This window comes from Petaurus breviceps, unplaced genomic scaffold, assembly GCF_028583685.1.
Source record: "Petaurus breviceps papuanus isolate PSGF00001 unplaced genomic scaffold, PetGlider_PUasm1.0 166, whole genome shotgun sequence".
NCBI classification, from domain to species: domain Eukaryota; kingdom Metazoa; phylum Chordata; class Mammalia; order Diprotodontia; family Petauridae; genus Petaurus; species Petaurus breviceps.
This window is the reverse complement of record NW_027185737.1, coordinates 207,016-225,042: the sequence shown is the minus strand read 5'-3', so window position 1 is coordinate 225,042 and position 18,027 is coordinate 207,016. Positions and strand designations below refer to the sequence as shown.

Sequence of the window (18,027 nt, the reverse complement as noted above, 5' to 3'; positions counted from 1 at the left end):
CACAACATTTTCATGTAAATTTCTTCTTTTTTTCTCTCTCTCCCCTACCCCCTGCTCTAGAGATACCTACCATTAGACACAAATAGGTGTGTGTACATGTGTATGTTATTCTATACACACTTCTATTTATCAGTTTTTTTCTCGATGCACATAGCATCTTTCTTCATATGTCCTTTTTACAGTAAATTACGTTACTTATAATAGACAAAATAACTTATTTGCTCAAAGTTGTTCTTAAAACAATACTGCTGTTACTGTATACAATTTTTTTTCTTAATTCTACAGTCCCTCTTAATTCTAGTGCCTTCTGTCTGTCTTTTAATTCTTTCCTATTTATTTGTGTATAGATTGTCTGCACATATTTGTTTGCTTGTTGTCTCCCATTGGATTGTGAACTCCTGGAGGGCAGGGATTTTCCTTTGCCTCTTAAAGATGCGTATCTCTAGAACTTAGCACCCTGCCTGGCCCATAGTAGGAACTTAATAAATGCTTCTTGCTTATTGGACAAAAAAAGAAAACTATTTCCTCTTCTACATAAATATATAGAAGAGTAAGCTTTGTTTGTTGCCTTATTGAACTTTCTGTCTAAAATTTTTTCTTTGGGTATCTTTTTATGTCTTAATATTAAAAAAAAATTCTGGCAAGAAGAATACCAAAGTAAAGGAACAAAGACAGATGTTTTCCTCAATACTTTCCTTGAAGTTTATGATTGTGAGGGGGAGATAAAATTGTAAACTCTGCAGTTTTTCATCTAATCCTCTATTAGTAACATGGTTGTTTTTAGCTTCCTTTCTCTCTTCAGCTTTATAGAAATAACTCCTACTCAGATTTTCCTATGTGTGAAATTTCATTGCTCCCTTTCTCTCTTCAGCTTTATAGAAATAACTCCTACTCAGATTTTCCTATGTGTGAAATTTCATTTTTTACATTGAAAAAAGTAAAATCCTGAATTGTTCATTTTTTGGAATAGGAATAGCACTGTAACATTTCATTAATGCAAAAGAGGTTGAACAGATTTAACCTGTAGCTTTTGAAAAATCTAGTGATATAAAATTAAATCCAGTGATTAAAAAAAAAAATAATCCCAAACAAAAATAACCCTCACTAGAAATTTCTGATGCTAAGCCAAAGAAACAAAACAAATAATATTAGGTAGAAGCAACTATGTGTGGATACTATAAACTTGTTATCTGAGGATTTTGGTGTCACTAACATGAATTAGTTAAGCCTCAGCAAGCCCTTTTAGAGTACTACCGCCATTAAATATATGCAGATGTATAGGGAACTTGAGTTACTGAATTAATTTCACACAGATTATCAGTGATAGAACTAAGTAAAAGATTTTCCACATCTTAGCCATCTGACCTTGGCAGTACTGGAAAGGACATTGGATTTGGAATCAGATAGATAGGTTCGTTTTTGGCTCTGCTGTATGACCATGGCCAAATAACTAAATCACTTTGGGCCTCAGTTTCTTCATCTCTAGAGAGTCGAACCAGATGATTTCTAAAGCCTCTTCCAGTCCCAAATTCAATGATATAATTATGAGAGACCATTATTTTTACAACAGTACTGAGATATAGGTACCATTCAACTATCATACAGTTGCTACACAGAAAACTGATTCATTTGATACAAAAAGTCCTCTGGAAACATGATGCGTATCCTATAGGCAACTGTTTGTCTCCCTATAGTGAAACAGTGACTAAACTTACATTTAGTAGGCTGGGCAAATTCCCAAAATGAGATGGCACCTGGATGAATTTTTAGACTGGCAGGTCCCTAATAATCTTCCTTCTTCATCTGTCACTCCATAGTGCAAGAATATGCCACCTCATAGACATTAGGCCTAGACTGCCCTATTGGTATCTGATCCAACCCTAGTTTTTAACACAGTAGTGGAAGATGTACAGAGCCAGTCTTAAGGGAGAGAGCAAATGTAGAATTGGTTCAGTAGGGGAACAAGAGGATTGCTACTATTCTATATTAGCAGAAGCATGAAACTACAGAGGGCCTCCACTCTGCTTCAGAAAAATGATAAAGTTGCCTTTTCAAGTCAGTACCCTTGAGGTAGCCAAAAAAGAGATGACAAAGACAATACACAGTCACATCCTGCCTAATGTCACTAACTGGTTTTATAAAAACATGCCAGGTTGCAAATATTACATTTTATAACATTTTAAACATTTTTTAAAAATTACTTTTGTAGGGGCGGCCAGGTAGCACAGCAAGTAAGAGCACCGGCTCCAGTGTTGAGAAGACCTGGAGATCGAATCCCGGGCTCAGACACTAAGCACCCACCCAGAAACACCTGGCCGTGTAACCTTGAGCAAGTTACTTAACCCCAATTGCTTAGGGGCGGCCAGGTGGCTCAGCGAGTAAGAGCACTGGCTCCAGTGTCGGGATGACCCGGATCAAATCCGGGCTCAGATACTCAGCACCACACCCAGAAATAATAACTGGCCATGTAACCTTGAGCAAGTTACTTAACCCCAATTGCTTTAAAAAAAAAATACTTTTGTGGATGGATAAAATTCAGATTATAAAAATCTTGAAAAAAGAAGGAAAAAAAGGGGGGAAAGGGAGATGGAAGAGATGACATGAAAGATGATAGATGCTCTCTTTGGGGAAAAGAAAAAGCTCTAGCAGATTTCTAGATAACTCTCTGTGCTAGGCTTATAATTTGTTTCCCAAACTCCCAATGTAATTCTTCTTTCTGCCCAGGTGGTCTGTAATATGTACACTCCACTAAAAAAAGAGCTTTTTTTTTCTCCCCTCTTTGATTTTTACTCAAATTCTCTCTCATGCTCTTTCCCTTTCATTCCTTTATTTCTTCACGCAAGGATATTTTTGTAATGGCAAGCAAAGAAGTACTTAGCACTTTGTTTCAGTTATTCAATTGTTTTTGAGCCCCTCCTGTGATTTGGAGGTGGGAGGAACTTGCTGATATAATGGGAAGGAACTGACCATATAAAAGGTGTAGCACAAGCTGGGACAGAGCAGCTGAGAAGGGGAAAACTTGTGGTGTCCAGCACTCTGTTCTGTATATGTTGATTTGTGTTTGTGATAGTTTGTACAGAATCCCTGGGACCTTACTGCTGGTTCAGAAGCCCTGAAAGAGGATTTTCTTGTTGTCTGTTTACCAAAGTTCTGGAGGAGGGTTTCAGAGGTCCTGGGACTATACTGATAATTTGTGTTGATTTCTCAGACCTTGTTTATGGGTCTGTGTTGATTTCACAGGCAGATAGTGAATTGATGATGGTGCTGGGAATGTGCATGGATGTTGTTTTGGCTCTGTTAAGCTTTGTCTTCCCAGAAACAGAAACTGCAAAGGACTTGAGGTGGACTGGACACTGTGAGCTTCAACATGGAACGGGAACTAGATGAGGAGCTGAGAGCTGCCTGCCTGTGAATCCAGGTTACGGTTAGGTGAATTCAGACAAAAGCTGGGATCATGAAAGAGGAACCATGGAATTTGGGAGCCAGCCTTGCATCAAGATGAAAAGACCTCTCCTTGGGTACTTAGTGCTGACTGACAAGATCATGATTTACTGTGATCTAGGGGTGGGAGAACTTTGTACTTTGTAACTTGTACCCCTTAAGGATAACTGGCAGCTAGTCTCCAATCAAGAAGAAAGAAGACTTTCTGACTGATGAGATTAAGGTAATGTGACCTAGAGGAGGCAGACACTTGTACTTTGTATCCCTTAAGGAGGACTACTCCTTAAGGATTTACTGAATGATATCTTTTGTTTAAAACTATGTGGCCATTATAGTGATAAGTTGTTATGCTATATCATTGTGAATGCTGTACTTTGGTTTCTGTGAATGTTTTGTTTTAGTTTACTGCTGAATAAATAGAGTTCACTATACTACATGAGCAGTTCACAGAGCTATTCACAGTTCTCTGGAAAGCTGCTCATGGTTGGCTTTACAACTTTATTCATTTTCAAAGCTAATTTCCTTTCCTCTTTACTTTGTTTCTTTTGAATAAGGTATATCCATCAAGAGACATGATTTAGTTATAGATTTCATTAAAACAAGGCCTGATACCTATGAGATTAAGTAGTGCCTTATATTAGGACCCCTATTTCTTCTTACTTGTTGACTAAACTTGGGTATTTGTATATAGACATATGTTTTACTACTGGTTCCTTTCTTAGATTTTCATCACCTATGAATTTCTGGGTATCTCAATTGCTACGTGTGTGTGTGTGTGTGTGTGTGTGTGTGTGGCTATATTACATATCTTTGAGACACTATAGAGTAAATAGTATCTAAACTTAAATATACACACACAGAGTCTTCTTCCTCCCCCTTCACTTTTAGTTTAAGGTTTTTCAAGACACCTGGCAAACAAATTCTTATTAATCTTTATTAGTATACTCTATCTATGGCCAGGAATCAGATCTAGAAATCCAAATCCTATTCTCAGAGAATACCTTCTTAGTCAGATGTTCACTTCCCAAATTAATTTTTCTCTACTGAATCCCTTGCCTTCAATGGGCAACAATGAAGAAAAATCCCCTCTCCCCATGGTCTTTACTTTCTTTTCAAAGAATTTATAATTGTTTGCAATAGTTTTTAGGTTCTTTTTTGTGTCATTTTTGCCCACGTGTATCACCACAAGTAAGTTAGTTAATAAATCTTGTCAAGTTTTCTTTTCTGTCTTAGATTCATACCCCAGGAAGACAAATGAACTCTCTATAATTGTTTTTGGGCTGATTTTAAATAGCTGCCTTGGTACTTGTCAGCAGAGAATCACCAACTACTACCATGCCTACCTTCTTCCTCTGACCTTTATTAGATGCTCTCCCTCTTTCACATCCAATATCTTTTGGGCTCTACTATATCATTTTTGTTCTCTCTATTCTTTGTAGGAGAAGCAGCTTATTTTTCTCCAGATCATCTATAACATTCTTCAGAAAGAGGTTGAAAATTGTTTTTAAGCTTTAATTATATAGCTAACCTTTTCCATTTCTTTTTCCTCTTTGGTTTGAATTGGTCATTGCCTTGACATGTCAAGTCTTGCTTTTTCCATCTCAGATTCTCCTTTTCCCATTGAAACACTGCTTCTGTTTCCTTCAGAATCATTTCATTCTGGGAGTTTTTTGGTGAGAGGTGTTTTTTATATCCTCTCACTTTCTTGTCCAGTAGGGAGACTATCCTTTACTTGGAACACAGATAAAACTAAAGATGTGGCAGAAATACACACATCTGAACTCAATGCCACAATGAACACAATTTTCCCTATTGTCTGTAATGGTTGTGATTTTCAGCCTTGTTTCTTGAGACTATTTGTGGATCAACACACCAACCTTAAGTACCTAATTAAAACTTTTTATAGTTTTTATTATTATATTTATATATAAATATATTTTATATTATTTATTATAATATATTTAAATAGAATTTTTATTATTTTAATAAATATTTTATATTATTACTTCTAATATTTTTATATTGTTACTTTTATATTTTATATTATTACTTCTAAATATTTTGACCACCCAATTAAAATTCCTTTTCTGTGTCTCAATAATACCTAGGGCAGGTAGGTGGCGCAGTGAATAGAGGACCGGCCCTGGAGTTAGGAGGACCTGAGTTCAAATCCGGCCTCAGGCACAACACAAAAACTAGCCATGTGACTTTGGGCAAGTCACTTACCCCAAATGCCCTCCCCAAAAAAAAGACCCCCCCCAAATAATACCTTATCTACAGCCCCATTCCCTTCTTGTTCAGTCATACTTTGACAATTGGTTCTACCTGCCTATCTACTCTTATCAATTTCTTTTATTCTGTAATCATTCCATTTACCTTTTACCTCACGTAAGAGGAAGATATATTTGCAGTTAAGGGTGCATTTGAAGAATCTGAGGTACCACTTTGAAAGAACTCAGCACCTCTTCATCTTCTATATTGACCACAAGAAGCTGACAGCTTGTTAGTTTAACCAGTATTAGATCTCTTGATCACTATTTTTTTTTTCAAAAGCATATTTAACTATATAGTCCTCTAAATCTAGGGACATTACAATCAATAGGCAAGACACAGTCTTGTGTAAACTGGTATTTATATATTTAGTGAATTAGTCACCTTGGCAAGAAGCTTATAGACACTCAACCTACTAGAACTGATCCAACATCAGGTATTTGATGGCTGGGTGTCCATGTCCCTGTCATAATTCCTGCATCTAAAGGAGGGTCAAGTACTGAAGAGCTATTTTTATACCTCTGCTTGCATTTGCAACTGTGTGGACTTTGCCGTGATAGTTGGTCACACAGGTCTGTTCAATACTTTATACATGACCATCTAGGAGTTTTGGTAGCTACGTACACAACACATTGTGAAGTGTGTCCCTCAGGACAGTAAAGGCTCCTGTTAGGAAAATGAGGGAAAAACCAGGCATCGTCTCACTTAACACCTCAGATTTTGAGAGAGGGAATTTCAAAGGCTAAAGAGAAAGGATAGAATTTCATAGTGAAAAGAATTTTAACATTGTCCAGAGGGATGGAATTTTGATGAGGAAGAAAAAGAGGATTTGTCTAAAGAGACCAATGTAGCACACATGCAGAGAAATGTCATAAATCAATGTAGAGGTTAGTCTATCTTCATCCACTTGTTTTTTTCTTGTGTAGATTGTTTGGCTGATTTCTTTTGAATAGTTGCGGACCTCAGTGAAAAGGCTGCATGGTGTTCTGGGGCTTGATATACATACTACAATATAATCTATAAGTGCGAGAATCTGGGGGGTGGAGCCAAGATGGAAGAGTAAAAGCAGGAACCTCCTTAAGCTCCTGCACTAACCACCTCCAACACCTGCAAAATATGACACTAAACAAATTTTAGAGCTACAGAACCCACAAAGTGACAGATAGGAACAAATCTCCTGCTGAAGGCTGCCTGGCAGGCTGTCAGGAAGGGTCTATCATACCAAACTGGGAGCCCAGTACAGTCCTATGTGAGCTGCACGGTCCCAGACCCAAGGCAGCCCCAACCAGTGGCCCAGACTGACCAGAGCAGACTTCAGAAAAGTGAATCACTGGCAGCTGTGGTGGTTTCCAGACTTCTCAAATCATAAATGCCAAAGAGAAAGTAAACTGTCAGTAGGGAACTTTGTTGGAATCAATTGACAGAAGAGCATGGTCCAGCCCCTGCCCTTGGGGCAAGAGGTGGTGGAGGTGCAGCAGCTGCAGCAGGACTGCCTCTGGAGCTCCTGGTCTGCAGATTGCAGGGGGACCAAGAGACCATTCAGAGGATAATCACTCTTTCTTTGACCCGCTTGAGTGTGGTCCTGGGGTGAGGAAAGCCAAAGTCCCAGAGCTTGTGGTAGTTATAGACGGGGCGCCTTCCTCAGCTCTGACAACATTTGCAAAAACCCCAGCAATTTGGGACACAGCTCTCTCTACTCTGGAAGCAGAGTTCTACTGTGGCAAAGAGCTCAGAAGTCAAATGATTGGCTGGCAAGATGAGCAAGGAGAGGAAGGACAATCAGACCATAGAATACTTTTTTGGGGACAAAAAGGATCAAAACATGGAACCAGAAGAAGACAACAAAGGCAAAACTCCTGCATCAAAAGCCTCCAAGAAAAATATGAGCTAGTTACAGGCCATGGAGGAGCTCAAGAAGGATTTTGGAAATCCAGTAAGAGAAGTGGAAGAAAAATTGGGAAGATAAATGAGAATGATACAAGACAATCATGAAAAGCGAGTCAACAGCCTACTAAAGGAGACCCCCCCCCAAAATACTGAAGATAATGATACCTTAAAAAATAGACTAACTCAAATGGCAAAAGAGGCCCAAAAAGCCAACAAGGAGAAGAATGCCTTAAAGAGTTGAATTGGACAGATGGAAGAGTAATTTCAAAAACTCAGTGAGAGGGTGGCTAGGTGGTACAGTGAGTACAGCGCCGGCCCTGGAGTCAGGAGGACCTAAGTTCGGATATGGCCTCAGACACTTAACACACACACACACACACACACACACACACACACACACACACGCTGTGTGACCTTGGGCAAGTTACTTAACCCCAACTGCCCTCCAAAAAAAAAAGCAGAAAAAAAACAACTCAGTGAGAGAATCTGGAGGATATTACCATTTTTATGGAAATAGCTTACATTTGGACTCTGGACAGAATTACCACAGTGGTGGTAAATACCTTTGGTGATCATAATAAGTCTGTTTTATATTTGTCATAATGAATTGAGAAGAGTCTGGAAAGTCTTAGTATGGGAAATACCTTGCTGAAAGAGAGTCTTTCAGGTTATAATTTTCTAACAAGTCAAATTTTTTAAAAAGTAATTAAGAAACAATAAATTGATCTCCTCTCCTTTCATTTCTCTCAAGAGCTTTCCCCTTTCAAGCATTCCTGTCTCTTTCTATTTCAATCTTTCTTTATTTACTGATCCCATATCTGTTGTGTACAAAACATGCCCACTTCTCTACCCTCTGAAAAACAAAACAAACAACTTTCACCTGACACTATCATCCTCTAAGATCATTAGTCTTTATCTTTCCTTCCTTTCATAACCAAAATCTTACAGAAAGCTATCTATACTCACAGTGTCCACTTCCTTCTCACTTGCTCTTCTCTACCTTTTGTCTTCCTATCTTAGATTTTCAGCAAAGAGTTTTCTCCTCAAGGTTACCAATATCTTAATTATTAAACCTGATGGCCAATTCTCAGTTTTTATGGACAATGCTGCAGCTTTTGATGACAATCACCACCAGTTATTCCTGGATTCTTTCTTCTGCCTCTACTTTTATAATTCCTCATTTAAAAAAAAATTAAATTTAAAAAAAATTTAAATAAAAATATTATTCTTGTTCATATAATGGGTTTAACAAAGAAACTCAAATGAAACCTTGCTTTATTGCTTACAGACAAACTCTAACATAAGTGTGATGGGGCAAGAGGAAGAACCCTCAGTTGGCTTTTCTCTTTCTTGTCTGACCACTTCTTAGCTTTGTTTGTTAGATAATCATTCATCATCCATTAGCCCTCTTTTCTCTGGAATTCAGACTCTATATCTTGTGAGTTTTTACCTTATCTTTCCCAGAACGAAACCACCATGCCACTTTCCAGTCAATTCCAAACCATGCTACCACACTTGGCTGCACCCTATCAGTCCAATGTAACTCAACTCTCTTGTATGTGCTATCTTTATAAGAATGTAAGCTTCTTTAGGTAAGAGACTATCTTGTTTGCTTGTATTTTTATTCCCACAATAGTGCTTGGCATATATTAAGTACTTAATAAATGCTTTTCAACTATTCATTCATTCTTTATGCCTTTTAGTCAATTGTATTTTGGAGGAAGAAAACAGGCTAGATTGCATCTGAGATATTATGAAGAACTTTATACAATTCTAAGCTACTCCCTGACATAAAAAAAAAACTATCTATTTTATAATAACAATTTTCCAATGATGTTATATGACTATGAATCATAGGAACACCAAAATCTTTAAAGTGTCAGTGGAACAGGTGAGCCATACACCAATGGAAAGATGTATAAGTGCAGCACATTACCAGTGAGGACTTGCACAATATATATGTGTCTATACATATGCATGTATGTACACACATACTCCCAACTAAGTGAGTTCATTGGTATAAGTAATTCCCAGTGTAAAACCTCCTTTCATCAGTATAGATCCATTATTTATTTATCTGCCATCCATATGTAATTTACAGTCTTAGAGAGGCACCTAGGGCACTATGGTTTGACCATGGTCACACAACTTTTATGTGTCAAAGGCAAAACTAGAACATAGGTCTTTATGATTCTGAGACTGGCCCTCTGTCATTCAGGAATTATAAAATAGAAAAAAGAGGTCCTTTATCCATGAAGCAAATGCAAGGGATGACAGATGGGCATGAAGTTGTACCCAAAATAGTTAAAGGTGTAAAGGAGGCTGGCTAGTAAATTGGTTAAATTGTCTATGGAGGCTTTATGGGGAGACATGGACAAGAATTGAACTAGATTAGAAGATATCATTAGGTTATGATTTGTCCCACTGAACAGAGGACCTACATCAATAACAACATAGATCTACTGAAGTAAAAAAATTACTGAGTAGATAATATTCTTTTCTTTTGGGGCATCAGGTAGGTATATTGCTCTATTGTTTCCAACTTTTCAGGTAATTTAATATTATTGGCTTTATGTTAAAGTTGATTACATTCCTTATAATTTTACTGCAGTTTGAGATCTGACTTTTAACACTGCACTATAACACAAAGTGTCTTTAGCTGCAACTCTCTGAATATTAAAAAAAAAAAAGGAAGGTATATGCAGGCACAGTGAATAAAGAGGAAGCCTTAGACTCAGGAAGGTCTGAGTTCAAGCCCTACCTCTGACACATACTGGTTATGTGATTCTGGGCAGCCGCAAAAAATCTCTGGGCCCCACAGTCCAGACTCTAAGACAGCTAAGTGCAAAACAGTTGTATAATTGCATTAGGATAGGGAAGTTTCCTCATATAAAAAAAATCACAGCATAAGTTTGCTTCTTTCCCTCTTTCCCATCATCCTTCCTAACCATGGTGAAAAGAAATTAAGCAAAATGCAAAAAAAGAATATGCAGTTCATGAAAGAGTATATCATACTCATTTGAAAATTTAAATTCCTGGAGGATTTTCCTTGAGAATCAGAACCATCAAGCCCTATCAATTCTGTGTCTGAAATGGCTCTTTTTTTTTTTTTTTGCTAGTCTATTACCAATATATTATTCTCAACTATCCTTTATATCTAATTAGGAGGTTTTATACATTAGAACACCTGAAATGATGCAATACTCACTGGCTCTGAGAATATTCTCCTTGCTGCTGCACCTGGACTGGACCTGTAGAGAGAGTATAGACTCAATGAGATACAGTAACACGGACAGTCAGATGTACAGAATTAATGGGCAAGCTTCTGGGATCTAGAGGCAAAGGTTCTATTTCTGTATTTCTGAGATTTTAAATGTAGGATTCAGTATACCTAACATATATTGTACATACACTCATTCCCCTCCTCCCCTCCACTTTCAAGAAACTACTGATTGGTAGTCAGGAGAATAAACTTTAAGAATATATTATGAACTAGAATAATAGCAAAAATAATGGCAATTTTGTTCATGAATTTTTGAAATCTAGATCTGGGTAAAATTCCGAGGCTCATTGTTTAACTGAGGATGCACAAACCCTTCACTTTTAGACTTTTAAAACCCTTGAGTAGAACAATAACCAATTCATGTAAGAAAGCTATACTCAAAGACTCAATTGTAGACATATTCTTCTGTAGACTCATTAAGGTGGGACAAGAAAAAAGAAACTCAAGCATAAGGCAACATTTATCTTGTGATTGTGATAATCTTAGTAATAATACTTCAATGATTTTATAATTAGCTTCTCAGCAAAAAATTGAGCATATCTGTCTACCATTCTTGGAGTTAAATGTATTTGTCATTTAAGTATATATATGTTTATTCCATTGAACTCATCTAAAAAAATTTTTTTAAAAACCTTTTAAGTTTTTAAAGTAAAAGTAGGACATTCCTTTTAAGGATAAAAAACTATTGTGCTCTAAAAGGACTTTTTGCTAGATGTTAGGGATTTCTGCTAATTTCAAAGGAAATTGTCCTTAGTTGAAATTCCAAACCTCTCCTCTCTGCTCCACAGTAGCTTGCCCCAAATGTATATTCACACAACAAATTAGATTCTGCAGTTTAACACAATCTACTTATTATAATGAAACAACTTATGAGAGGGATGTTGCAACTTAGGGTGGGTATGGTTGTCCTTCCCTGAAAAAAAAAATTGTTAATGTTAAAACAAATGAAAAATCACAAACATATACACAAGAAGTTAAAAAACCACATAAAAATGCAATTAAAAATAAAAATTTCCAAAGAAATGTCAAAATTGTCCTCCTTTGGCCCAGATCTCTCTTTTTTTATTTCTTTATTGCACTGAACTATTTTTTGGCACCATGAAAAAGTGGAACCAATCTGAAAGAAGTTTTTTTCTTAGAAGTTTTATTAAAGTATAGCTCTGGACCAAAAGCAAAGGAATGATGACTGTTTAAGAAAAAGAAATGGAAGTGAGAAAAAAAGGAGAATGATTTGAGTGAATTAGATCTAGAGATGTAGAGGGGCAGACAGGCAGGCCTTATGGGAAGGGACATTATCTACATGATTAAAGTTTTTCTGTTTCTCACTGAAAACCACAAGGAGGGGGAAAGATGGGCTCCATACAAAATAAACAAAGCAAGTTGGCACACCATGGAATGAAAATTAGTGTAACTACAATAACCACAACAGTCCTAAAGGAGAAAAGAAATAGAAACACTAATAGATAAGCTTGTTAAAAGAGAAACTGAGCTTAAAAAAAAACGTGATTCAGGAAATAGAAGAAGCAGCTTTTTTAAAAGAGGGAGAAAGGTTGGGAGAGGAAAAGGAAAGTGAGTGTGGGGAGAAATATCACAGAAAAAAGCGCTAAAAGGAGTAAAACAGAAGTCAAGAGAATCTTCAACAAAGTGTAGAACAGAAGGAGCTCAAACCTATAGTGCAAAGCAATGTTTGCGAATGGAAAGCAACTCCTTAGATAAGTAATAGTTACTCATGTCATAACCTCTATTTCTTTTGAGTTCATCTTTAAGCCCCTTCAACTTATATTGGAGCTAGTGTATGGAAAAAACCCAGAAATTTATAATGAACAGAGCAGTTCAGATGTACAGTTCAATATTATTAAAATGTGCCCAAAGTATTTCATTTTGCACAATGTCCAAATGACAATGATAGTAAAGAACTAGCTATTACCAAAAAAATTTAAGAAGCCTCTTGGGATAGTTTATTTAAAATATTATCCTTCATATAGTGGGTTTAACAAAGAAACCCAAATGAAACCTTGAAACCTTGCTTTACTGCTTAAAGACAAAATCTCACTTTCACATGATGGGGTAATATGAGCCAAATGGAAAAGAACTTGCTTCCTATAAATTTCAAAGCAGATATGGAAGAAGAATCTGGATAATGAGAAGTCAACTCAACTAAACGTGAACATTTCTCAACATTGGCACACAGTCAACAAACAACAGCATAATGTTCTTAATTACTTTACTTTGAATAACAAAGTGCCAGATTTTGGGGAATCTTTAAATTAAAAAAACAAACAAACCCAGAACACAAAACAGCTTTTAATATAAACACTTTCTAAACACCAAGGGCTCTGGATGTAAAGATGGAGAATGGGGAAAAGTCACTTTTAAAAAATGTCCAGTTCTAATGTTTATACATATGTCAAAACCCATTTAAAACGAGCCCCTTCCATCTACCTTACAGTATAAGACTTTTACATTTTCAAATTCTTAGTCTTTTCATAAAACCCCAAGCTGAAGATTCCACTGTACCATCACACACAAATGTAATGGGATTTACTAGAACGGATGGATTTGGGAAATAACTGTTATCCCTGATCTCATGCATGCCACAGAGAAAGTAACACATGCCTATCTCCAGTTCAATAGGAAGGCTGATATCTTGTGGATTTTTCTTTCTATCTTACTCTGTCTGTACTAATTGGAAAAAGGGAAGTTTGAAAAACAAAACAGAACTAGGATTTCATCTACTACCAGCCTTCTGAAGGATTCATAATAAAAGGGACAGTGTCAGAGTATCTGCTCTCAGTACATGCAATTTTACCATATTTAATTTTTGATTTTCCAGTGTTGACAATGGATTCATCTTTCCACTGAATGAATGTTAAACCATGTCTGTAGAATACAGTTTGTCATATTCAGGCCAGTGGAAGAAATGAACACTCTAAGATTTACTGACAATATAGATACATATTTTCTGTTACCATTCAAGACTGCTCTGGGATATCAAATTATTCATGACAACACATCTGATGTGTTTAAATCTATGAGTATGTATTTTGCTGAAGATCACAATGTTCAAAAGTAATCTTAAGGAGTCAAACAGAAGATGAAATGAGAAAAGCACATACTAGAGATGAGAAAAATAACGTAAAAAGGCAAAAAAGAGAAGAGAAAAAATTTTAATAAATGACCATATTCTTTAGATACAGTTAGAGAAGTCACTTACCTTATGCTTAGGTCATAACAAGAATAGCACAGTGTTTAAAGTCAGGTCTTCATTATGGAGGTACAATTGAAAGCCATAGGTTATAGGAACATGAATTGCTACACAGAAATGAAGACTTTTTCAGCCCAACGTGAAAAGCTAACTCTCATGGGACAGCATTTCAACTCATGTTTAATGCAACATGAACAGTTCAGGAGGTATACATTACAACTACATGAACCGCACACTAATAACAGAAGACCCAAACTTTTAGGAACACAGAAAATTGGAAAGGGCTGACCCATAACCTGTGACACAGGGGGAAGCACATCACTCTAACACTGAAAGAGGCATGCATAATGTATAATCACCAACAGAACTACACATCCACATATATACACACTAAATTACAGGGGAAGAATGTAGTGGCCAAGCTGTAATGAAAGAAGCAGGACACATGAAGCACAGCAGTGGTCATGTGATTTGAGAGGTGTTCTTCCCTTAAACCATCCCATCATCATGCTTATTTAAAGAAGCCAGGACAAGACCCTTTTTTAATGCTGCAGTAGCTACGAGCCCCCAGCTTGAAGCTAGTGTGCGGAATTTTGATCACCGTTCCTTGCGATGTCAGGGGCTCTCCAGTGGAAGCCAGAAAGTATATAACACTGGGAGATTAAGTACAAATATGTGGTTAACATCTTTTCCCCCTCTGCATTTTGCAGAAGTGAGGAAAGAAAGGAGCACATAAAATGAAACCCACTTTGAGAATAGGTTCATAATAATATCTGGATGATAAAGTATTTGAATGGTGAATACAATAAATCACAGATTAACACCACTCAGGTTTAAAGAATTACTGGTTTTCTGCTGCTCACCTTGATAATTTTCTTTAACTCTTTATGAAATATATGCTGGTATCAATCTGTAAAATATGGTTGCAAACTGAAAAGTTCTGAGCAGTTAGTTACTTGGGGTCTGGTGTATAAGGCCTTATAAGTCAAGATGCTGTCTGTTCTGTGTGGACATTAAAGAGCCCATGAGATAAAAACCTTGGGTATATTTCTAGTCTTAGATCATATCTTTATTCTTGGCTGATAGTTTATTTAAAAAATTGAGACTTTTATGCCTGTCTAGTTTTGTAATTTAGGAAGACCTGAAGGGGTGGTGCTGAAAGGCCCCTCTTAAAATCTCAATCTTTTTACGTGAGGAAAAATTTTTAAAAAGTTACCTATTTAGAAAAATGTTATTAAAACTTCCATTAATACTGTCTTGGAAATAAACACTATGAGAAACATATTCTTCTCACTCATAGCTGCTTACTTTCAGTTTGTTAAAAAATTATTTTCTTCCTTTATTTGATTTGATTGTAATTTTCTGTAGGAAATTTTCTTATTCAGGTCAGATATGATATCATAGCTCAGTCTATAGATGCTATAGTGCCATGGTTATGTAATTCTTTGGTGACTACTATACTGATGCTTCTTTTTTCAATATTACCCACTAATTCAGTATAACATAGCGATCCCCATCCATCTCTTACAATTTGGAGAAATCCAGGTTTGGGGTTCCTCCTATAGTCATCAAGGGCACTGACAGGGGTGCTGTATAGTAAAGCAAGCACTATGACTGCGTTCATTCCACTGTAACTTTTTCAATGGAGAAAGTAGAGATATGACCTTATTTGAACCTAATGTAGAAAAAAAAATTTTTTTTTACAATTTTACAATTCTTCAGTATGAAACTTCAATAATTCCACTGCTTTATAAAGTGTTATGAATAAAGGCTGTAAAACATTATAAAGATTTATGGCTGAGTGTGGTAACATTTTTTGTTTTAGAAACAGAAATGATACCTGAGCTTTACAAAAAACAGCAGTAACAAAAATAATTACTATGAAATGAACCACCCCACCATAGAGACCAAATGACTTTTGATTATTTCAGCTGTGGTCATAACTAATCTCTTAATAGTTGTGAAATGTGAAATTCATCTACTGCATTTGGTTCTGCCTAATGGTAGGTATGCAATATGAAAATGTTAGATTTAATAAATGAGTAATATGCTACAGGGAAATGTAGGAGTTTATTTAAAAAAAAACCCAACCCTACAAAACACTACTATTAAAATGTATGAGGTTAACTGAATAGAGACTTTTGGAATCTGAAGATTTCTTTATCCCAAGGTTTTTGAGGCCAGGGTCTAGGTTTCTTAATTTTCTACCAGAGTAGGATGTCTTCTAGAAAAAATTGGGGTAAAATTTCCTATGTGATCAGTTCATTGGAGTGAAAGGGCTCACTGTATTTTTCTGACCCTAATTTCTCCATAGTGCTATGTTTATTCAAAAGCAAACTGCTTTTGAAATTGCACACAGTTGAATAAACTCTTGAGAATTACTTTGGGTAGCTCTTCTTCAGATTTCAGGGCCTGGGAAGATAGGGAGAAATGGAAGTAGAAATGAATTGTTGCTTAAGCATTTGGTCCAAATACTAACCTTAAAAGTCTATTCCAGGACAAGGCGAAAATTTGGATTTAATTAAACATGAACCTAGCAATTCTAACTAGGAACTCTACCATCTATCTCAGACTCTTGAAATTCCAGGCAATTCCCTTTTCTTCTCAGCTCTGAAGGTAAAAATGGAAGAGCTGCCCAAGAAAAATCTCTCCTTCATAGTTTTTCTCATACAACTTTATCTGAATAAACATCTAAAAATATGTGACTGACCCATCTCACTTTAATGAAAATTCATACTTGTTAAGTTAGATGTTATATTGCCTAGTTCACATCTCTTTCAAACCACAGAATTAAAAGTGCTTTGAAGCAATTTAAGTCCTCTGTAAGAAATTCTTGTTCAGTAGATATCAAGTCTAATTTACAGACTGGAGACGTATGAGTAATGGCTTACCCCTGGATCATTCAGTGACAGATTACAATCTATAGGGAGACTGCTAACTCATAGACCAATGATTTAGACATGGGAAAATAAAAGTGAATAACTTAAAATATGAGGTTACCCTGTAGGGGTTGCAAATATGTTTGTATAAGAAATCTTTCTTACCTCTGCCTGCTTCCTTGTATACTATATTATCAAACTTTAGGCAATTTAAATAAGAAGTACTTTTAAATGTATCATTTAATTAGTCAATAGCCCATTTGTAGACCATGTTAAAAACCAGTGGACAGAGTATGACTGCTTAAAATTGGCATAAATATTTAAATATCAAGAAAAATATAGAGTTCTAGGCAGTGTTAAATGTCATGTTCTAATAACTGCTATTCACATATCTTATCACAATGGTAATATTATTTAGTTAAATGAAGCAATTATTTAGCTTTAGGTTTTGTAAGCCTAAAATCAATAATACAGGGTTTTCCCAATATTCACTATGGTCACTCACTGGACTCTTGCTATACCTGGATATGAAAAGCAACACTGTCTGTGGTAACTTCTTTCACCAAGGTCATAGAATAGTTTCAATAATTTAAAGCAATGGGAGTTTTCCTAATTGTTTTGCAAATAATTAAATATTAGTTTCTTTTTTCAGTTTTACATGTTCTATACTTCAAAAGAAATATGATAGCATTGGCTTGTGACTCCCTTTACCTATACAGATTGCAGCCCATGTCTTAGAGGAAAGCTTTAGAGTCAAAAGGGGACTCAGAGATCATGTCAGCTAATTCTTTTTGTAAATGAGAAAAGTGAGGTCTAGAGAGTGTCTTGCCTATGGTCACACATGTATTAAGTAGCAGAGGGAGACTTTGGACTCAGGTCCTTTGACTCCAAATCTAGCATTCTTTTTACTGCACTAAGCTGCCTCCTTATAAGTTGTTGCAGAAAAAAAAGTCTAACACCTATTTTCAGTTTTCATTTCTTCTGAGGATGGCAGACAAAAGGGCTTATAGCCACCATTACAAACCAAAGGCCCACTTCTGCTGCTCTTAGCCACAATAGAC

The 18,027-nt window shown here is 36.2% G+C and overlaps 1 protein-coding gene across 1 annotated transcript in view; it reads right to left on the bottom strand.

The window, feature by feature from the left end:
• GPHN (gephyrin) overlaps positions 1-18,027 on the bottom strand; it is a 415,464-nt gene that overhangs the window by 217,208 nt on the left and 180,229 nt on the right. Inside the window, exon 6 of the mRNA XM_069082448.1 lies at positions 10,808-10,850. Coding sequence (XP_068938549.1) covers positions 10,808-10,850 — 43 coding nt within the window. The remainder of the gene's footprint in view (positions 1-10,807; positions 10,851-18,027) is intronic.